We start from the raw sequence: 25,148 nt of genomic DNA on the forward strand, positions 1-25,148 counted from the left end.
CTCCTACTGGTCGGACGTGCCCTAAACACCTCCCTAGGGAGGCGTTTGGGTGGCATCCTGACCAGATGCCCAAACCACCTCATCTGGCTCCTCTCCATGTGGAGGAGCAGCGGCTTTACTTTGAGCTCCTCCCGGATGACAGAGCTTCTCACCCTATCTCTAAGGGAGAGACCCGCCACCCGGAATGGAAACTATTGAGTACAAAACATAATGCAAATAAGTGGTAGAGAGTAAAAACGCTATGGACGGCTAGAAGACTGAACAGAACTCTACATCCGCTTAAGAGCATTAAATGGAAGGACACTGCAGCACCAGCAGTGAGCAAACTAGTCCAAAAGATGGCGCCAGTCTGTTTTTTTTTAAAAACTATTTTTATTTTGGTCGTTAGCAAAGATAAATCCCTAAATTAGCCGCGCTGTTTCATAAACCGCAGGGTTCAAAGTGTAGGAAAAAAGTAGCGGCTTTTAGTCCAGAATTGACGGTAGTTAAAAGCTGACATTGTGAGCTCTAGACAATGATCATCTTGAAAGGTTTAAATGAACTTTTTCTCTTTAGTGGATTAGAATTGGCTCTCAAGACTTTAATGTGATAATTTAGTGTTATTTTTCTGTAGTGGTAGCAGCAGCTGCCATTTGTGGTGGCGACAGAAGAAGTTGCTTAATTGAAACATTTTCCAAAGCGTTGGACGGTCTATTTGGTTAAGATGTCTCACTCTGATGTCTTTTCTTCCAGCTTTGAAACCAGGGCTGAAGTTGTGGACTGTGATGAGCAACATGTCTGCCAAGTCCCGTCCGTCCTGCAGGTGGGTGGTGTGTTCCTGTGGCCAGGTGGAATTAGTCCGGCATACGTAAGCTTGTTGATGTCCTCCCTCCAGCGTCTGAGTCATGGGAAATGTGGAGAGCCATCCCGGCGATCATGCCTTCTTTGGTACAGAGCGTGGCTACTTGTCACGTAAGCACATGTCCCGGTCTCTCCGCATCTCCAACAAGCAGTCCAGGCGCTGCCGGCACGCCTCGTCCGGCAAGATAGAGCACCGGAACTCCGAGACCAGCACGCGCTCCAGCAGCACCCCGAGCATCCCGCAGTCCCTAGCTGAAAGTGGTCTGGAGCCTTTCAATGAGACCAACGTGCTGCCGGACTTTGGAAGTCCCATCTGGGTGGACCGTGTGTCCATGAACCTGAGGCCCGTGTCTTTCCACCACGACCTGGCCAGTCCCACGCCGCACGCCAACACCATGCTCATCACTCTCCCCGGGCCCACGGCCGAGGAGGTGCAGGATGAGGACTTGTACGCGGGCGAGGTCACGTACCTCCAGGACACCCGGGGCGTCTCCAAGGAGGCGGTCTGCTTCAAGAAGGCGCGATCCAAGTCGGCGGACACGTGGCGAGACGACAGCCTGGAGTTGTCTCTCTCGGACCTGAGCCAAGAGCACCTGACCAGCACGGAGGAGATGATCACTCCGGGCCATGAGCGGGACCTGACCGACTGTGAAGGCCTCCTACGGTCCGGTCCCGCCGATGACCGGGCAAACTCCCTGGACGAGCTGTACGACCGGAAGACGCCCGGTCTCAGGCAACCCCACAGCCGCTACGCCAAAGGGGGCGAGGACAAGATGATCTCGGAGGAGGAGGGCAACACCTACAGCGCCTACACTCTGCCATGCCGGCGCTCGCATTGTTTATCTGAAGGCCTGAGTGGCCCTCAAGCAACTGCAGGTGCCAGCATGCAAGGCAGGAGGGCCCGGACCATCCAGGTAAGACCTTCTTTTTCTACATCATGTTCATGTTCCTGTCAAAATGCAAGAGTTGCTCCTGGCTTTTGGGCTTTTCACCCCTTAGTCGGGTTCGCAGACTCCGTAGGTAAGCCTAGAATATTTTTGGTCTGGCCAAAAAGGTGTGCCCATGCTGCGAGACATAATCCCTCCAGTGTGTCCTAGGTCTACCCGGGCCCTTCTTCCATACTGGTCCAGGAGGCATCCGGACTAGAGCCCACCCACCCTATGGAGAAAAAAACATTTTTCCACATATTAGCCGCAGCGGACTATAAGCCGTAGATATACTGTATATGTTGTGAGATGAACTCAGTAATATTCTGTAAACGTGTATTTACATACCTTAATTGTCTCAGTCTGTAACAAGGCAGTAAAACAGCTGATCTAACATGGTCATGGAGCCACTAGCTGCGCAAGCTAGCTCTCCAATCAGCTAAACAGACTCAATAACTCCACGCTGACGTTTTGCTGAATTTACTGAGGAATTTGTGAAAGTGAAACAATACAAAAAGAATGCCATTCCATCACGTTACGATAGCACGTACAAACATGCATGACAGACATCACACATGGGACACTTTAGTAAGTAACATTTTATTTAAAAGTTCAAGTACCAATGATAGTCACACACACACTAGGTGTGGTGAAATTTGTCCTCTGCATTTGACCCATCCCCTTGTTCACCCCCTGGGAGGAGAGGGGAGCAGTAAGCAGCAGCGGTGCCGCGCCCGGGAATCATTTTTGGTGATTTAACCCCCAATTCCAACCCTTGATGCTGAGTGCCAAGCAGGAAGGTAATGGCTCCCATTTTTATAAGCAACACTTATAAACGTCACTTGGAGTAATGAACGAAGAATCCATATGAGTAGAAACGCTGTGAATGGTCAGAAGATGAAACAGCACTTTTACTTCCGGTTGAAAGCTCAGCAGTACAAAAGATGGCAGCATAGCACAAACAATAACACGCCTATTGGACTTTTTAAAAACGATCTAAATTATAGCCATAAGTACATAAACTAACCGCACTGTTTCTCAACCGCAGGGTTCAAAGCATAGGATGAAATTGACTGTAATATTTGTGATTAACACATGTGTTCATATCATTTGTCAAGGTTGTAAACTGTAAGTAGGTTGGATATAATTATTGAACATGATTAATAATAAGAGTAATGAATTCAGAGTTCATATTTTGCCCCTCTGTAGTGGAAAAGCTGGGCCCTGAGGTCCAAAAAGTCAAGCATGTATTGTTTGCATCCTAAATGTATCAACAATGTCCGCCACATCCTTTCATTTTTTTGCAAGCGGCCCTTGCTGGAAGACATCCCTGATCCAGATCTTTCTTGGTCCATAGCAAGTCCTGGGATCCGCTGCTTCAAAAGCTCGCTGACCCAAAAAAGTCCAAACGACACACTTTTTAGTTTGGTTTTGTGTCACAGATCCTGTTTGTTCTCCACATGAGAGGGTGAACAGATCCTGTTTGTTCTCCGCATGAGAGGGTGAACAGATCCTGTTTGTTGTCCACATGAGAGGGTGAACAGATCATGTTTGTTCTCCACATGAGAGGGTGAACAGATCCTGTTTGTTCTCCACATGAGAGGGTGAACAGATCCTGTTTGTTGTCCACATGAGAGGGTGAACAGATCATGTTTGTTCTCCACATGAGAGGGTGAACAGATCCTGTTTGTTCTCCACATGAGAGGGTGAACAGATCCTGTTTGTTCTCCACATGAGAGGGTGAACAGATCCTGTTCTCCGCATGAGAGGGTGAACAGATCCTGTTTGTTCTCCGCATGAGAGGGTGAACAGATCCTGTTTGTTGTCCACATGAGAGGGTGAACAGATCCTGTTTGTTGTCCACATGAGAGGGTGAACAGATCCTGTTTGTTGTCCACATGAGAGGGTGAACAGATCCTGTTTGTTGTCCACATGAGAGGGTGAACAGATCCTGTTTGTTCTCCGCATGAGAGGGTGAACAGATCCTGTTTGTTTTCCACATGAGAGGGTGAACAGATCCTGTTTGTTCTCCGCATGAGGGTGAACAGATCCTGTTTGTTTTCCGCATGAGAGGGTGAACAGATCCTGTTTGTTCTCCGCATGAGAGGGTGAACAGATCCTGTTTGTTCTCCACATGAGAGGGTGAACAGATCCTGTTTGTTCTCCACAATAGAGGGTGAACAGATCCTGTTTGTTCTCCGCATGAGAGGGTGAACAGATCCTGTTTGTTCTCCACATGAGAGGGTGAACAGATCCTGTTTGTTCTCCGCATGAGAGGGTGAACAGATCCTGTTTGTAGTCCACATGAGAGGGTGAACAGATCATGTTTGTTCTCCACATGAGAGGGTGAACAGATCCTGTTTGTTCTCCACATGAGAGGGTGAACAGATCCTGTTTGTTGTCCACATGAGAGGGTGAACAGATCATGTTTGTTCTCCACATGAGAGGGTGAACAGATCCTGTTTGTTCTCCACATGAGAGGGTGAACAGATCCTGTTTGTTCTCCACATGAGAGGGTGAACAGATCCTGTTCTCCGCATGAGAGGGTGAACAGATCCTGTTTGTTCTCCGCATGAGAGGGTGAACAGATCCTGTTTGTTGTCCACATGAGAGGGTGAACAGATCCTGTTTGTTGTCCACATGAGAGGGTGAACAGATCCTGTTTGTTGTCCACATGAGAGGGTGAACAGATCCTGTTTGTTGTCCACATGAGAGGGTGAACAGATCCTGTTTGTTCTCCGCATGAGAGGGTGAACAGATCCTGTTTGTTTTCCACATGAGAGGGTGAACAGATCCTGTTTGTTCTCCGCATGAGGGTGAACAGATCCTGTTTGTTTTCCGCATGAGAGGGTGAACAGATCCTGTTTGTTCTCCGCATGAGAGGGTGAACAGATCCTGTTTGTTCTCCACATGAGAGGGTGAACAGATCCTGTTTGTTCTCCACAATAGAGGGTGAACAGATCCTGTTTGTTCTCCGCATGAGAGGGTGAACAGATCCTGTTTGTTCTCCACATGAGAGGGTGAACAGATCCTGTTTGTTCTCCGCATGAGAGGGTGAACAGATCCTGTTTGTTGTCCACATGAGAGGGTGAACAGATCATGTTTGTTCTCCACATGAGAGGGTGAACAGATCCTGTTTGTTCTCCACATGAGAGGGTGAACAGATCCTGTTTGTTCTCCACATGAGAGGGTGAACAGATCCTGTTTGTTCTCCGAATGAGAGGGTGAACAGATCCTGTTTGTTTTCAGCATGAGAGGGTGAACAGATCCTGTTTGTTCTCCGCATGAGAGGGTGAACAGATCCTGTTTGTTCTCCGCATGAGAGGGTGAACAGATCCTGTTTGTTCTCCACATGAGAGGGTGAACAGATCCTGTTTGTTCTCCGCATGAGAGGGTGAACAGATCCTGTTTGTTCTCCGCATGAGAGGGTGAACAGATCCTGTTTGTTGTCCACATGAGAGGGTGAACAGATCCTGTTTGTTGTCCACATGAGAGGGTGAACAGATCATGTTTGTTCTCCACATGAGAGGGTGAACAGATCCTGTTTGTTCTCCGCATGAGAGGGTGAACAGATCCTGTTTGTTCTCCACATGAGAGGGTGAACAGATCCTGTTTGTTCTCCGCATGAGAGGGTGAACAGACCCTGTTTGTTCTCCGCATGAGAGGGTGAACAGATCCTGTTTGTTCTCCGCATGAGAGGGTGAACAGATCCTGTTTGTTGTCCACATGAGAGGGTGAACAGATCCTGGTAGTTGTCCACATAAGAGGGTGAACAGATCCAGTTTGTTCTCCACATGAGAGGGTGAACAGATCCTGTTTGTTCTCCACATGAGAGGGTGAACAGATCATGTTTGTTCTCCACATGAGAGGGTGAACAGATCCTGTTTGTTGTCCACATGAGAGGGTGAACAGATCATGTTTGTTGTCCACATGAGAGGGTGAACAGATCCTGTTTGTTCTCCACATGAGAGGGTGAACAGATCCTGTTTGTTCTCCGCATGAGAGGGTGAACAGATCCTGTTTGTTCTCCGCATGAGAGGGTGAACAGATCCTGTTGTCCACATGAGAGGGTGAACAGATCCTGTTTGTTGTCCACATGAGAGGGTGAACAGATCCTGTTTGTTCTCCACATGAGAGGGTGAACAGATCATGTTTGTTCTCCACATGAGGGTGAACATATCCTGTTTGTTGTCCACATGAGAGGGTGAACAGATCATGTTTGTTGTCCACATGAGAGGGTGAACAGATCCTGTTTGTTCTCCACATGAGAGGGTGAACAGATCATGTTTGTTGTCCACATGAGAGTGTGAACAGATCATGTTTGTTGTCCACATGAGAGGGTGAACAGATCCTGTTTGTTCTCCACATGAGAGGGTGAACAGATCATGTTTGTTGTCCACATGAGAGGGTGAATAGCGCTCCAGAATCTTAATGCGGGCTGGTGGCACCACACAATAAAGATGGCCCCCTGCTCCCCTTTTTATTGTGTCTGAGTTTTCCAGATTAACAGTCTAAGGAAAGCTGGCATTTTTGCCCGGTTGTGAGCGGGGGGGGTGCACCTTAAAGTCACTCCCCCGTTTGGAAATGCCTCCGCCTTTTGTTATGCAAATGAGCAGAGGCCCGTGGAAGAGTGTCACAGTGCAAAGACTGTGCATGGTGGCCTTGTCACCACCAGGCGCCCCCTCACCCCCACTCCTGGAGCGCATGATTGGGTCACGTGACCACATGGAGATACCGAGCTCCGCGTTCCCCCTTCATCTCCCAGGAGCCTGTGTGGGCAGACCCGGCGGTGCCACGGCGAGGATGACATGCACCACCGCGCTCCCGTTCAGAGCGCAACTTATCAGCCGGAGAAAACCGCTGTAGTTTTTCTTGTCCTGACGTGAAGGAGTCGCTAGTTTTTCTTGTCCTGACGTGAAGGAGTCGCTAGTTTTTCTTGTCCTGACGTGAAGGAGTCGCTAGTTTTTCTTGTCCTGACGTGAAGGAGTCGCTAGTTTTTCTTGTCCTGACGTGAAGGAGTCGCTAGTTTTTCTTGTCCTGACGTGAAGGAGTCGCTAGTTTTTCTTGTCCTGACGTGAAGGAGTCGCTAGTTTTTCTTGTCCTGACATGTCTGACGTGAAGGAGTCGCTAGTTTTTCTTGTCCTGACATGTCTGACGTGAAGGAGTCGCTAGTTTTTCTTGTCCTGACATGTCTGACGTGAAGGAGTCGCTAGTTTTTCTTGTCCTGACATGTCTGACGTGAAGGAGTCGCTAGTTTTTCTTGTCCTGACATGTCTGACGTGAAGGAGTCGCTAGTTTTTCTTGTCCTGACATGTCTGACGTGAAGGAGTCGCTAGGTCCTGAGAAAGTGCGACCCCGCTGGTGAGCAGGAAGTGGTCACCATGCCGTCTCACCTGTCACAGGATGTGACCGCCGGCGAGGGCAGCGAGTACGAGGACAGCGGCATCGGCGGGGTGACTGCGGAGGCGGACGAGTCCCGCCGCTACAAGACCATGTCGGCCTCCTTTTCCGTGTGCTCGGCGGCGGGCGTCAGCATGTTTGCCGGCAGCGACAGCGGGAGCAGCAATGGCGGCGGTGTGCAGGGCGTCTACGAGAACTTCCGGCAGGAGCTGGAGATGAGCTCCTGCCAGACGGAGAGCGCGGAGGAGGCGGCGCTGAGCGACGAGCAGAGCACTGTGAGCTCCGCCTACCAGTCGGACGCCGCGCAGGGCATGGTGCGCAAGGCGGGAAGGCTCGCCGTCAAGAACTTCCTGGTGCACAAGAAGAACAAGAAGGTGGAGTCGGCCGCCAGACGCAAGTGGAAGAGCTACTGGGTGTCCCTCAAAGGTTTGTTGAACTCTGTGCAAGGGTCAGAAAAATTCTAAATCCTTTGTAGAGGGGCGGGGCTTAGTGCAAGGAAGACGCCACGTCATTTTAGTGCACAGACTGGAAGGTGTGGTCTTGCTGCACTTCTCCCAAACGGCCACCAGAGGGCAGAATGACACCTTATGGTTCTCTTCTCCCTTCTTCAGGCTGCACTTTGTTCTTCTACGAGACGGACGGCCGCTCCGCCATCGACAACAGCAGCGTCCCCAAGCACGCCGTGTGGGTGGAGAACAGCATGGTGCAGGCGGTGCCCGAACACCCCAAGAAGGACTTTGTCTTCTGTCTCAGCAACTCTCTGGGAGACGCCTTCCTGTTCCAGGTAGGAACTTCCTGTTCCAGGTAGGAACTTCCTGTTCCAGGTAGGAACTTTCTTGTCCTTGTACAAGCATGACAACATTTCATCAACAGCAAACATTTGACAGGAATCACAGAACGCTGACGGGTCGCAACTTGCGCCACCTCCTAAAAGGTGGGGGAAGGTCAACGCGGGGGGAGGATGAGTAAAAAAAAAAGTCGATCTCAGACTGGGTAACTTGGGGGGGGTAATACATATACACATATTACCACATACAACTTGGGGGGGTAATACATATACACATATTACCACATACAACTTGGGGGGGTAATACATATACACATATTACCACATGCAACTTGGGGGGGTAATACATATACACATGTTACCACTTACAACTTGGGGGGGTAATACATATACACATATTACCACATACAACTTGGGGGGGTAATACATATACACATATTACCACATACAACTTGGGAGGGTAATACATATACACATGTTACCACTTACAACTTGGGGGGTAATACATATACACATATTACCACATACAACTTGGGGGGTAATACATATACACATGCTACCACATACAACTTGGGGGGTAATACATATACACATATTACCACTTACAACTTGGGGGGGTAATACATATACACATATTACCACTTACAACTTGGGGGGGGTAATACATATACACATATTACCACATACAACTTGGGGGGGTAATACATATACACATATTACCACATACAACTTGGGGGGGGGGTAATACATATACACATATTACCACATACAACTTGGGGGGTAATACATATACACATATTACCACTTACAACTTGGGGGGGTAATACATATACACATATTACCACATACAACTTGGGACTTGCTACAAGAGGTGAGGGTGTCTGAAGCTGCCAGCCACTAGAGGCGCTAGTCCGTGTCCCGTCATACCACGTGGGGTGACACGTCAGAAGGGGACCTTTGTGCTAGCAGCGCCAGTCAGTCCAACAAATGTCCAGAACTAACAGGTGTGTGTCCAGGAGAGACTGTCCTCTGGGGGAGTCTGGATGTCGAGACCTTGCCACGGGCAAACAATCCAGATTAGAATGTTTGCTAAAATACATTTGAACTTGTCACTCTTGTCTATTTCTGGTCCTCAAATTCATCATACTTTGCTATGCAGAGCAGACGGCGTCTCCCAAGATTTGGGCAAGTTTGCAATAAAGTCCGAAGTCGCGCATGTCCGCAGTTCTGCTGGCATCCTCCAATCATTTGTGGCAGATTTAGGGTACTTTGATCGGCTGCCAGCATCTTCCAATTTGTCGATAGACCAGAGCAACGCTTACTCCGATCAGCAGATGATTCCGAAGAGGTAGATATCTTCAACGTCCTCCACTGAAAGGGTGGCCAGACACGCGACACTCCTTCTTCTCCCAAGAGTCCGTGGTGTGTCCAGCAACAACCGTTCCGTCAAGACAGGCAGGTTCACCTGAACACGAAATCTTTTCAATTTGGTTGAGAGGACAGTTGATCAATTCCGTTGTTGACATTTTATAGAGAGCAGTGCAAAAAGAGGCCACAGGAAAGCAAAGACAAGGCAAAACAAAAGAGGCGAGCGGGAGAGGGAAGGGAGAGGGAAGGGAGAAGGAAGGGAGAGGAGAGGGAAGGGAGAGATAAGGGAGAGGGAAGGGGAGCGTCCGCCTTTGATAAGAGCCAGTGAGGAAAGTGACACCTCGTTGGGGTGTGGCGCTCAAAAAATGTTCATCGGTGACAAGATTAGTTAGTTGGCCTTCCATCCCAATCCTTCATTTTGGCAAAATGTCAAGGACAAGATGTAGAAGATGGAGAGTGGATTTATGGCTCTTTTGGGGCCGTTCAGAAACCGAGCTCATTATACTTATTTTTCATCCAGAAAACAATCAGTGGTAGCAGTAATAAGATCAGAATCATTTACCATATTTCCCGGACTATAGAGTGCACCGATATATGTAAGCCGCACCCACTAAATTGTACAAGAAAAAAGTATTTTCCATATATAAGTCACAGATATATACGTTGTGAAATGAATTATTTACACTGAAATATTTTTGTAAATATGTATTTACATACCTTAATTGTTTCCAAATGGCAGTAATATATATAATTTTTACAAATGTCTCTGTAATATATATAAATATGTAAACATTTTACTTATTTTTTACAAATAAAATAATATAATAAAATATAATTTCAAAAAATGTGTGTGTATATATATATATATATATATATATATATATATATAGAGAGAGAGAGATTATATATATATATATATATATATATATATATATATATATATATATATATATATATATATATATATATATATATATATATATATATATATACACAAACATTTTTTGAAATTATATTTTATTATTTTATATATATATATATATATATATATATATATATATATATATATATATATATATATATACACTACCGTTCAAAAGTTTGGGGTCACATTGAAATGTCCTTATTTTTGTCGGAAAAGCACTGTACTTTTCAATGAAGATAACTTTAAACTAGTCTTAACTTTAAAGAAATACACTCTATACATTGCTAATGTGGTAAATGACTATTCTAGCTGCAAATGTCTGCTTTTTGGTGCAATATCTACATAGGTGTATAGAGGCCCATTTCCAGCAACTATCACTCCAGTGTTCTAAGGGTACAATGTGTTTGCTCATTGGCTCAGAAGGCTAATTGATGATTAGAAAACCCTTGTGCAATCATGTTCACACATCTGAAAACACTTTAGCTCATTACAGAAGCTACAAAACTGACCTTCCTTTGAGCAGATTGACTTTCTGGAGCATCACATTTGTGGGGTCAACTAAACGCTCAAAATGGCCAGAAAAAGAGAACTTTCATCTGAAACTCGACAGTCTATTCTTGTTCTTAGAAATGAAGGCTATTCCACTAAATTGTTTGGGTGACCCCAAACTTTTGAATGGTAGTGTGTGTATATATATATATATATATATATATATATATATATATATATATATATATATATATATATATATATATATATATATATATATATATATATATATATATAAATATATATAAATGTTTTTGTTTTTTGCAAATAAAATAATATTCATCATCCATCCATTTTCTTCCGCTTATCCGAGGTCGGGTCGCGGGGGCAGCAGCCTAAGCAGAGAAGCCCAGACTTCCCTCTCCCCAGCCACTTCGTCCAGCTCCTCCCGGGGGATTCCGAGGCGTTCCCAAGCCAGCCGGGAGACATAGTCTTCCCAACGTGTCCTGGGTCTTCCCCTTGTATATACATATACGTATATACAGTATATATATACACACATATGTATGTACTGTATGTATGTATATATGTATGTATGTATACACACACACACATATATATATATATATATATATATATATATATATATATATATATATATATATATATATACATATATATATATATATATATATATATATATATATATATATATATATATATAAAACTTGTTTTGAATATATACATATATGTATGTATATATGTATGTCTGTATGTATGTGCCCCAAACACCTCCCTAGGGAGGCGTTCGGGTGGCATCCTGAGCAGATGCCTGAACCACCTCATCTGGCTCCTCTCCATGTGGAGGAGCAGCAGCTTTACTTGGAGCTCCTCCCGGATGACAGAGCTTCTCACCCTATCTCTAAGGGAGAGACCCGCCACCCGGCGGAGGAAACTCATTTGTACCCGTGATCTTGTCCTTTCGGTCATAACCCAAAGCTCATGACCATAGGTGAGGATGGGAACGTAGATCATATATACAGGTATAATAAAATATAATTAAAACATGTTTATGTGTGTGTATATATACATACACACATACATACAGACATACAGTACATATATATACATATATGTATATATTCAAAACAAGTTTTATATACAGTATATATATATATGTGTGTATATATACATACATACAGTACATACATACGTGTGTGTATATATATATGTATGTATATATTAAAATGTTTTTGTTTTTTGCAACTAAATATAATAAATTATAATTTAAAAAATGTTTATGTATGTATATAAATACATACACACATACATACAGACATACATATATACATATATATATATATACATATATGTATATATTCAAAACAAGTTTTAAATATATATATCTATACATATTTCTATATGTATAGATATATATATATATATATATATATATATATATATATATATATATATATATATATATATATATATATATATATAAACATTTTGATAGTATATTGTATTATATTATTTTATTTTATTTTGTCTTACATTTTTTAAAAATGTTTAATCAAAATGCTGCTATGTTTCCTTGGACTCATTTTCTAGTCCATTTGCAGCTGCTGACACTTCCTGCGTGTGCATAACAAAAATAAAAGGTCTCCCAAACCAAGGACTCACAACTGTGAATTGGTTCTTATGGTCACATAAGAGAGCCGTTCAAAAGACTCGATCCGTTCGCGAACGCCACATCTCTGGCAGAAGCTCTTTGTTGTCGAGTGGAAGCAAGAAATTCCACTTTTTCTTCATTTTTTTCAGGTGTCCCAATACTTTTATCTAGTGATGCCTCAGTGAGTGTACGGCACAAGCACTAGCTGTATGGACACCGCACTGATACTGTTTCATAACGGTCATCGGCCGTCTACTTGATTAGAGAAGATTTGATCCTGGATTCAAACTGACTCTTGCAGTATTTTATTTGGAATAGGTCTTTTGAAAACAGGTCAGAGGTTAGACAAGTCGCAAGGACCAATAGAACTTCTTTTGCTTTTGACCCCGCTCAGACGTGCAGCCAGACGGAGCTGGAGAACTGGATCACGGCCGTGCACTCGGCGTGCGCCACCGCCTTGGCCCGCCTGCACCACCGCCAGGACCCGGTGCGCCTGCTGAGGGCCGAGACCAAGAAGCTGGAGCAGAAGATGGACATGGACGAGAAGATGAAGAAGATGGGCCACATGCAGCTGGCGGCCGTCACCGACGCCAAGAAGAGGAAGACCATCCTGGATCAGGTGCGGACATTTTCAGGAGCTATGTTGAACCAGTTTATGTTACAAACCCCGTTTCCATATGAGTTGGGAAGTGGTGTTAGATGTAAATATAAACGGAATACAATGATTTGCAAATCCTTTTCAAGCCATATTCAGTTGAATATGCTACAAAGACAACATATTTGATGTTCAAACTCATAAACATTTTTTTTTTGTTGCAAATAATCATTAACTTTAGAATTTGATGGCAGCAACACGTGACAAAGAAGTTGGGAAAGGTGGCAATAAATACTGATAAAGTTGAGGAATGCTCATCAAACACTTATTTGGAACATCCCACAGGTGTGCAGGCTAATTGGGAACAGGTGGGTGCCATGATTGGGTATAAAAGTAGATTCCATGAAATGCTCAGTCATTCACAAACAAGGATGGGGCGAGGGTCACCACTTTGTCAACAAATGCCTGAGCAAATTGTTGAACAGTTTAAGAACAACATTTCTCAAAGTGCAATTGCAAGAAATTTTGTGATTTCAACATCTACGCTCCATAATATCATCAAAGGGTTCAGAGAATCTGGAGAAATCACTGCACGTAAGCAGCATGGCCGGAAACCAACATTGAATGAGCGTGACCTTCCATCCCTCAGACGGCACTGTATCAAAAAGCGACATCAATCTCTAAAGGATATCACCACATGGGCTCAGGAACACTTCAGAAAGCCACTGTCAGTAACTACAGTTGGTCGCTACATCTGTAAGTGCAAGTTAAAGCTCTACTATGCAAAGCGAAAGCCATTTATCAACAACACCCAGAAACGCCGCCGGCTTCTCTGGGCCCGAGATCATCTAAGATGGACTGATGCAAAGTGGAAAAGTGTTCTGTGGTCTGACGAGTCCACATTTCAAATTGTTTTTGGAAATATTCGACATTGTGTCATCCGGACCAAAGGGGAAGCGAACCATCCAGACTGTTATCAACGCAAAGTGTAAAAGGCAGCATGTGTGATGGTATGGGGGTGTATTAGTGGCCAAGACATGTTCTAGGGTGAAAGTGTAAAAGGCAGCATGTGTGATGGTATGGGGGTGTATTAGTGGTCAAGACATGGGTAACTTACACATCTGTGAAGGCACCATTAATGCTGAAAGGTACATACAGCTTTTGGAGCAACATATGTTGCCATCTAAGCGCCGTCTTTTTCATGGACGCCCCTGCTTATTTCAGCAAGACAATGCCAAGCCACATTCAGCACGTGTAACAACAGCGTGGCTTCGTAAAAAAAGAGTGCGGGTACTTTCCTGGCCCGCCTGCAGTCCAGAGCTATCTCCCATGGAAAATGTGTGGCGCATTATAATGATAAATAAAATAAAAAATAAATTATGAAGCCTAAAATACGACAGCGGAGACCCCCGGACTGTTGAACAACTTAAGCTGTACATCAAGCAAGAATGGGAAAGAATTCCACTTCAAAAATGTGTCTCCTCAGTTCCCAAACCTTTACTGAGTGTTGTTAAAAGGAAAGGCCATGTAACACAGTGGTGAACATGCCCTTTCCCAACTACTTTGGCACGTGTTGCTGCCATGAAATTATAAAGTTAATGATTATTTGCAACAACAAAAAAAGTTTATGAGTTTGAACATGAAATATGTTGTCTTTGTAGCATATTCAACTGAATATGGCTTGAAAAGGATTTGCAAATCATTGTATTCCGTTTATATTTACATCTAACACCATTTCCCAACTCATATGGAAACGGGGTTTGTACATGTTTGACCCAGGAACAGATGAGTTTCTACTGCACATTCAGAACAGATGAGTTTCTACTGCACATTCACACATTCAGAACAGATGAGTTTCTACTGCACATTCACACATTCAGAACAGATGAGTTTCTACTGCACATTCACACATTCAGAACAGATGAGTTTCTACTGCACATTCACACAATCACACATTCAGAACAGATGAGTTTCTACTGCACATTCACACATTCACACATTCAGAACAGATGAGTTTCTACTGCACATTCACACATTCAGAACAGATGAGTTTCTACTGCACATTCACACAATCACACATTCAGAACAGATGAGTTTCTACTGCACATTCACACATTCAGAACAGATGAGATTCTACTGCACATTCACACATTCAGAACAGATGAGTTTCTACTGCACATTCACACATTCAGAACAGATGAGTTTCTACTGCACATTCACACATTCAGAACAGATGAGTTTCTACTGCACATTCACACATTCAGAACAGATGAGTTTCTACTGCACATTCACACATTCACACATTCAGAACAGATGAGTTTCTACTGCACATTCACACATTCAGAACAGATGAGTTTCTACTGCACATTCACACAATCACACATTCAGAACAGATGAGTTTCTACTGCACATTCACACATTCACACATTCAGAACAGATGAGTTTCTACTGCACATTCACACATTCAGAACAGATGAGTTTCTACTGCACATTCACACATTCAGAACAGATGAGTTTCTACTGCACATTCACAAATTCAGAACAGATGAGTTTCTACTGCACATTCACACATTCAGAACAGATGAGTTTCTACTGCACATTCACACATTCACACATTCAGAACAGATGAGTTTCTACTGCACATTCACACATTCAGAACAGATGAGTTTCTACTGCACATTCACACAATCACACATTCAGAACAGATGAGTTTCTACTGCACATTCACACATTCACACATTCAGAACAGATGAGTTTCTACTGCACATTCACACATTCAGAACAGATGAGTTTCTACTGCACATTCACACATTCAGAACAGATGAGTTTCTACTGCACATTCACACATTCAGAACAGATGAGTTTCCACTGCACATTCACACATTCAGAACAGATGAGTTTCCACTGCACATTCACACATTCACACATTCAGAACAGATGAGTTTCCACTGCACATTCACACATTCACACATTCAGAACGGATGAGTTTCTACTCATCTGTTTCATTTGTCTGAAGGTACAGCGACAATGTTTATAGAGAACTAAGTTTTGGGGTTTCAAGCTAACTTTACATTTATAATCCCGGGCTTTAATGGCATAATTCATCTTTTGGAAAAATATTACACTTTTTTCTATTAAACCACTTATGTATATATATATATATATGTATATATATATATATATATATATATATATATATATATATATATATATATATATATATATATATATATATATATATTATAAACCACTTATGTATATATATATATATATATATATATATATATATATATATATATATATATATATATATATATATATATATAAAACCACTTATGTATATATATATATATATATATATATATATATATATATATATATATATATATATATATATATATATATATATATATATTAAACCACTTATGTGTATATATATATATATATATATATATATATATATATATATATATATATATATATATATATATATATATATATATATATATATATATATTAAAGCACTTCTGGTAGCATAAGATAGCGACTATTTGGTGATGTTATATTTTTTGTTTAAAAAAAATTAACTAAAAAAAGGCCGTAGATTAAGATCTTGAAACAGTAAAATAACTAGAATGTATTTATTAATGACCAAAATACAACTTGGTTAAAAGATGGAAGTGTGTATAAAAGTACTTTTGGAGCACTTTCAACAATACCGTGCTAATATAATAGTTAAAGTTAAAATACCAATGATTGTCACACACACACTACGGCGCCCGGGAATCATTAATAGTACTTGCTTTGCTGTCATAGGCTTAACATTCTTCAGTGTTGGCGCTAGGAATTTTCAAGTCATAAAAATGGGGTCCCACAGTAAATTTTTGGGGTCCCACTTTTTTGTAAGCGTTTTGAAAACAAATGATAAATGTATGCATTATCCTGTTATATCTCACATTCTATATTGTGTTCTACACTATACTGTTATATCTCACATTCTATATTGTGTTCTACACTATCCTGTTATATCTCACATTCTACATTTTGTTCTACACTATCCTGTTATATCTCACATTCTATATTGTGTTCTACACTATACTGTTATATCTCAAATTCTATATTGTGTTCTACACTATCCTGTTATATCTCACATTCTATATTGTGTTCTATATTATCCTGTTATATCTCACATTCTATATTGTGTTCTACACTATCCTGTTATATCTCACATTCTACATTTTGTTCTACACTATCCTGTTATATCTCACATTCTATATTGTGTTCTACACTATACTGTTATATCTCAAATTCTATATTGTGTTCTACACTATCCTGTTATATCTCACATTCTATATTGTGTTCTATATTATCCTGTTATATCTCACATTCTATATTGTGTTCTACACTATCCTGTTATATCTCACAGTCTATATTGTGTTCTACACTATCCTGTTATATCTCACATTCTATATTGTGTTCTACACTATCCTGTTATATCTCACATTCTATATTGTGTTCTACACTATCCTGTTATATCTCACATTCTATATTGTGTTCTACACTATCCTGTTATATCTCACATTCTATATTGTGTTCTACACTATACTGTTATATCTCACATTCTATATTGTGTTCTACACTATCCTGTTATATCTCACATTCTACATTGTGTTCTACACGATCCTGTTATATCTCACATTCTATATTGTGTTCTACACTATCCTGTTATATCTCACATTCTTTATTGTGTTCTACACTATCCTGTTATATCTCACATTCTATATTGTGTTCTACATTATCCGGTTATATCTCACATTCTATATTGTGTCCTACACTATCCTGTTATATCTCACAGTCTATATTGTGTTCTACACTATCCTGTTATATCTCACATTCTATATTGTGTTCTACACTATCCTGTTATATCTCACATTCTATATTGTGTTCTACACTATCCTGTTATATCTCACATTCTATATTGTGTTCTACACTATACTGTTATATCTCACATTCTATATTGTGTTCTACACTATCCTGTTATATCTCACATTGTATATTGTGTTCTACACTATCCTGTTATATCTCACATTCTATATTGTGTTCTACACTATCCTGTTATATCTCACATTCTATATTGTGTACTACACTATACTGTTATATCTCACATTCTATATTGTGTTCTACACTATCCTGTTATATCTCACATTCTATATTGTGTTCTACATTATCCTGTTATATCTCACATTCTATATTGTGTTCAACACTATACTGTTATATCTCACATTCTATATTGTTTTCTACACTATCCTGTTATATCTCACATTCTATATCGTGTTTTATACTATCCTGTTATATCTCACATTCTATATCGTGTTCTACACTGTCCTGTTATATCTCACATTCTATATTGTGTTCTACACTATACTGTTGTATCTCACATTCTATATTGTGTTCTACACTATCCTGTTATATCTCACATTCTATATTGTGTTCTACACTATACTGTTATATCTCACATTCTATATTGTGTTCTACACTATCCTGTTATATCTCACATTCTATATTGTGTTCTACACTATCCTGTTATATCTCACATTCTATATTGTGTTCTACACTATCCTGTTATATCTCACATTCTATATTGTGTTCTACATTATCCTGTTATATCTCACATTCTATATTGTGTTCTACACTATACTGTTATATCTCACATTCTATATTGTTTTCTACACTATGCTGTTATATCTCACATTCTATATCGTGTTTTACACTATCCTGTTATATCGCACATTCTATATCGTGTTCTACACTAACCTGTTATATCTCACATTCTATATCGTGTTCTACACTATCCTGTTATATCTCACATTCTATATTGTGTTCTACACTATCCTGTTATATCTCACATTCTATATTGTGTTTTACATTATCCTGTTGTATCTCACATTCTATATTGTGTTCTACACTATACTGTTATATCTCACATTCTGTATTGTGTTCTACACTATCCTGTTATATCTCACATTCTATATCGTGTTCTACACTATCCTGTTATATCTTACATTCTATATTGTGTCCTACATTATCCTGTTATATCTCACATTCTATATTGTGTTCAACACTATACTGTTATATCTCACATTCTATATTGTTTTCTACACTATCCTGTTATATCTCACATTCTATATCGTGTTTTACACTATCCTGTTATATCTCACATTCTATATTGTGTTCTACACTAACCTGTTATATCTCACATTCTATATCGTGTTCTACACTATCCTGTTATATCTCACATTCTATATTGTGTTCTACACTATACTGTTATATCTCACATTCTATATTGTGTTCTACACTATCCTGTTATATCTCACATTCTATATTGTGTTCTACACTATCCTGTTATATCTTACATTCTATATTGTGTTCTACACTATCCTGTTATATCTCACATTCTATATTGTGTTCTACACTATACTGTTATATCTCACATTCTATATTGTGTTCTACACTATCCTGTTATATCTCACATTCTATATTGTGTTCTACACACCCTGTTATATCTCACAGTCTATATTGTGTTCTACACTATCCTGTTATATCTCACAGTCTATATTGTGTTCTACACTATACTGTTATATCTCACATTCTATATTGTGTTCTACACTATCCTGTTATATCTCACATTCTATATTGTGTTTTGGAAAAAGGTTGTCATAAACGTTAGTTCATTAAAACAATAATACAAATAAAACAAATGTTTATAAATATGTAAAAGTATTCAGTTATAAACATTCATTCACTTTCTTCTTTCCTTCATGGATCTCAACTTTACGGCTGCTGCTAGTTTTTCTATGTTTTTATTGAATAAATTGTATTTATTTCAGTATAAAAGTGTCAAAAGTGTTTTGCTTGAGTGATGAAATGATGATAATGGTGTGCCAGGCAGGTCATACCTACATCTAGAGTCTACATCAGGGGTGTCCACAGTGCGGCCCGGCGGCCATTTGTGGCCCACAGCTCAATTTTTATTGGCCCACGACACATTCTATAGACTAACTAAATATTCTATAGACAAACTAAACAGGTCCCAAACTAGAAAAAAAACTATGAAAAATTCAACAAGACCAAATCATCCAAAAATGGGATCTGAAAACCAAAATGGCCGACAACCTGAGCATCTTACTGTATGAGGTCTTTGATGATTTCTGTACAACCTGAGCATCTTACTGTATGAGGTCTTTGATGATTTCTGCACAACCTGAGCGTCTTACTGTATGAGGTCTTTGATGATTTCTGCACAACCTGAGCGTCTTACTGTATGAGGTCTTTGATGATTTCTGCACAACCTGAGCGTCTTACTGTATGAGGTCTTTGATGATTTCTGCACAACCTGAGCGTCTTACTGTATGAGGTCTTTGATGATTTCTGCACAACCTGAGCGTCTTACTGTATGAGGTCTTTGATGATTTCTGCACAACCTGAGCGTCTTACTGTATGAGGTCTTTGATGATTTCTGCACAACCTGAGCGTCTTACTGTATGAGGTCTTTGATGATTTCTGCACAACCTGAGCGTCTTACTGTATGAGGTCTTTGATGATTTCTGCACAACCTGAGCGTCTTACTGTATGAGGTCTTTGATGATTTCTGCACAACCTGAGCGTCTTACTGTATGAGGTCTTTGATGATTTCCGCACAACCTGAGCGTCTTACTGTATGAGGTCTTTGATGATTTCCGCACAACCTGAGCGTCTTACTGTATGAGGTCTTTGATGATTTCCGTACAACCTGAGCGTCTTACTGTATGAGGTCTTTGATGATTTCCGTACAACCTGAGCGTCTTACTGTATGAGGTCTTTGATGATTTCCGTACAACCTGAGCGTCTTACTGTATGAGGTCTTTGATGATTTCCGCACAACCTGAGCATCTTACTGTATGAGGTCTTTGATGATTTCTGCACAACCTGAGCGTCTTACTGTATGAGGTCTTTGATGATTTCTGCACAACCTGAGCGTCTTACTGTATGAGGTCTTTGATGATTTCTGCACAACCTGAGCGTCTTACTGTATGAGGTTTTTGATGATTTCTGCACAACCTGAGCGTCTTACTGTATGAGATCTTTGATGATTTCCGCACAACCTGAGCGTCTTACTGTATGAGGTCTTTGATGATTTCCGCACAACCTGAGCGTCTTACTGTATGAGGTCTTTGATGATTTCCGCACAACCTGAGCGTCTTACTGTATGAGGTCTTTGATGATTTCCGTACAACCTGAGCGTCTTACTGTATGAGGTCTTTGATGATTTCCGTACAACCTGAGCGTCTTACTGTATGAGGTCTTTGATGATTTCCGTACAACCTGAGCGTCTTACTGTATGAGGTCTTTGATGATTTCCGCACAACCTGAGCGTCTTACTGTATGAGGTCTTTGATGATTTCCGCACAACCTGAGCGTCTTACTGTATGAGGTCTTTGATGATTTCCGCACAACCTGAGCGTCTTACTGTATGAGGTCTTTGATGATTTCCGCACAACCTGAGCATCTTACTGTATGAGGTCTTTGATGATTTCCGCACAACCTGAGCATCTTACTGTATGAGGTCTTTGATGATTTCCGCACAACCTGAGCATCTTACTGTATGAGGTCTTTGATGATTTCCGCACAACCTGAGCATCTTACTGTATGAGGTCTTTGATGATTTCTGTACAACCTGAGCATCTTACTGTATGAGGTCTTTGATGATTTCTGTACAACCTGAGCATCTTACTGTATGAGGTCTTTGATGATTTCTGTACAACCTGAGCGTCTTACTGTATGAGGTCTTTGATGATTTCTGTACAACCTGAGCGTCTTACTGTATGAGGTCTTTGATGATTTCTGTACAACCTGAGCGTCTTACTGTATGAGGTCTTTGATGATTTCTGCACAACCTGAGCGTCTTACTGTATGAGGTGTTTGATGATTTCTGTACAACCTGAGCATCTGACTGTATGAGGTCTTTGATGATTTCTGTACAACCTGAGCGTCTTACTATATGAGGTCTTTGATGATTTCTGTACAACCTGAGCATCTTACTGTATGAGGTCTTTGATGATTTCTGTACAACCTGAGCATCTTACTGTATGAGGTCTTTGATGATTTCTGTACAACCTGAGCGTCTTACTGTATGAGGTCTTTGATGATTTCTGTACAACCTGAGCGTCTTACTGTATGAGGTCTTTGATGATTTCTGTACAACCTGAGCATCTTACTGTATGAGGTCTTTGATGATTTCCGCACAACCTGAGCGTCTTACTGTATGAGGTCTTTGATGATTTCTGTACAACCTGAGCGTCTTACTATATGAGGTCTTTGATGATTTCTGTACAACCTGAGCATCTTACTGTATGAGGTCTTTGATGATTTCTGTACAACCTGAGCATCTTACTGTATGAGGTCTTTGATGATTTCTGTACAACCTGAGCATCTTACTGTATGAGGTCTTTGATGATTTCTGTACAACCTGAGCGTCTTACTGTATGAGGTATTTGATGATTTCTGTACAACCTGAGCGTCTTACTGTATGAGGTCTTTGATGATTTCTGTACAACCTGAGCATCTTACTGTATGAGGTCTTTGATGATTTCTGCACAACCTGAGCGTCTTACTGTATGAGGTCTTTGATGATTTCTGTACAACCTGAGCGTCTTACTGTATGAGGTCTTTGATGATTTCTGTACAACCTGAGCATCTTACTGTATGAGGTCTTTGATGATTTCTGCACAACCTGAGCGTCTTACTGTATGAGGTCTTTGATGATTTCTGTACAGCCTGAGCATCTTACTGTATGAGGTCTTTGATGATTTCTGCACAACCTGAGCATCTTACTGTATGAGGTCTTTGATGATTTCTGCACAACCTGAGCGTCTTACTGTATGAGGTCTTTGATGATTTCTGTACAGCCTGAGCATCTTACTGTATGAGGTCTTTGATGATTTCTGTACAACCTGAGCGTCTTACTATATGAGGTCTTTGATGATTTCTGTACAGCCTGAGCATCTTACTGTATGAGGTCTTTGATGATTTCTGTACAACCTGAGCGTCTTACTGTATGAGGTCTTTGATGATTTCCGTGTGTCTGTCGTGATGAAAAAGTGTACAAAGTTCTTGTGAGACATGAAATGTTTTTGAGTGTACTAAAGCCCTCAAAAGCATTTAGTTGACTGTATAATAGCAATATTAGTAAATACAAGCTTACTTTAGTGCACAGTTAACATAAATACAAATAAAATCATTATTAAAATAATCATGAATGATTTTATTGCTTTGTTATGTATAACACAAAGCTAAGATGTAGAAGAGTTTTTCAAATGTTAGCATGTGTTCACCTACATTGTTTGAATTTGACTATTTTTCATGTACAAAATGTATAAAAGTGGCCCTCGCAACCTTCAATTTTTCTCTATGTGGCCCTCGCTGCAAAAAGTTTGGACACCTCTGGTCTACATCAACTTCACATCCATCCCTCAATTCTAAGGTTTTGTTGTTGTTTGTTTTTTAAAATGTTTTTTGTTTGTTTGTTTTCTGCCCTTTTTGTCAAAGAAAACTATATTTTTTATGACAAACACACAGAATATGCAAAATCTTCCACCAAAAATATTTTTCAAAGTGGAATATTTGATGTGAAGTAATCGGAGCCTTGGATAGGTCAATAATTCATAAAAACATTGATTTTGATTCAATATTATGTTTTGAGCAATGACAGTTTAAAGAAAAACAACATATTCGTCTCATTAGTCAACATTGCAACTTTTTCTAAATTACATTTCACCTTTAAGCTTTTTTATTTGCGGGCTGCAAATGGCCTCTGAACCACACTTTTGACAACCCTGCTATAGATAATAAAAAATGTAATGTGATAAGTCTATGGATAAAAAGTTGATCATAACGCACAGTCAGCATCTCTGCTTCAGTAAACAATGACGGTGATGATGTCAGCGATGCGAGCGACACTTGCCAACTTGTCAGCCACTTCTCCAAGAGACTCCTTTTGAACACTCCTTGCACTTTAACACTTCAAAAGGCACATATTTGTTGACCTGCAAAGTATGTTTTTGGGGTGGAGGAGTCTGGTCGGGTGCTGGTTAGCTTTAAGCTAAAAGCTAGCCTGTCTCCATCCTTGATGGATGTCGATACAGCGGGAGATAAAAGTGAAGTTTCCATGGATTCACAAAGACTAAAACAAGTCATTTACTGGAGACATGGCACAGGATGATAATGGATCAAATAAAAAATAACAAGCAAACAGGGCGGTGTAAAAAAAGTAATAAAATGCGCGTCCTACGAACACACAGGCTTTCACAATTGTGCGTCTTTTCTGATTTCAATGCGTGAAAAGACACAAAAACTGCGTTAACGCCAACACTGATTTTTTTGCACGATAGATCACATATTTTTCTACCGTATTTCCCGGACTATCGAGCGCACCGGGATATAAGCCACACCCACTAAATATATTACTCCATTTGCATTCGGGCCGAACGTTTTGATGCTGGAACGCTTCCAATCAGATGAAAAGTGTGAGCTGTGGAACACACCAAAGTTTTGCAGCAGAATAATAATAATAATGACAATATTAAGAAGAATAATAATAACAATAATTATAATACATATATTTGTTGTTGTTGTTGTAGAATCCTATTGTGTAAATGTTTGGACATTCACACAATAATGATAATATTAATAACAACAATGACAATAAGGATGATGATAATAATAATAAAAATAGTAATAATAATAATAAATACATTATTTTTTGTTGTGGAATCGTATAATGATAATAATAATAACAACAATGATAATTAAAAAAAAATAATAAAAAAATTAATAGATGATTTTTGGTGTTGAATCTTATTGTGTGAATGTTTGGACATTCACGTAATAATACTAAAGATAGATGTAAGCACAAGTTATCACTTGCAGGGCATTACTGCCTGACGCACCTCCGTCAGTGCCATGTGGTGCTGGCTGCAGGGTCATCAGCCGGGAGCCACCCTTCACGGATGTTTAATCCCGGAACATCTCTGGGTGGTGGAGCAGCGACAAGGACGTCTCCCTGCCGCCCCCTGCAGCCAGCTGGAGGATCCGTACTGTACCCACATTCT

The 25,148-nt window shown here is 40.6% G+C and overlaps 1 protein-coding gene across 4 annotated transcripts in view; it reads left to right on the top strand.

Moving 5' to 3' along the window:
• The window catches only part of LOC133658689 (rho guanine nucleotide exchange factor TIAM1-like), a 148,385-nt gene that overhangs the window by 49,705 nt on the left and 73,532 nt on the right, over positions 1–25,148 (top strand). For all 4 annotated transcript variants that reach the window (XM_062061002.1, XM_062061000.1, XM_062061001.1 and 1 more), the window contains 5 exons: positions 733–802; positions 875–1,754; positions 7,169–7,592; positions 7,778–7,950; positions 12,802–13,026. In XM_062061002.1, the coding sequence (XP_061916986.1) occupies positions 885–1,754; positions 7,169–7,592; positions 7,778–7,950; positions 12,802–13,026 (1,692 nt within the window). In that variant the 5' untranslated portion in view covers positions 733–802; positions 875–884. The remainder of the gene's footprint in view (positions 1–732; positions 803–874; positions 1,755–7,168; positions 7,593–7,777; positions 7,951–12,801; positions 13,027–25,148) is intronic.

This window comes from Entelurus aequoreus, linkage group LG10 (assembly GCF_033978785.1).
Source record: "Entelurus aequoreus isolate RoL-2023_Sb linkage group LG10, RoL_Eaeq_v1.1, whole genome shotgun sequence".
Lineage (NCBI taxonomy): Eukaryota > Metazoa > Chordata > Actinopteri > Syngnathiformes > Syngnathidae > Entelurus > Entelurus aequoreus.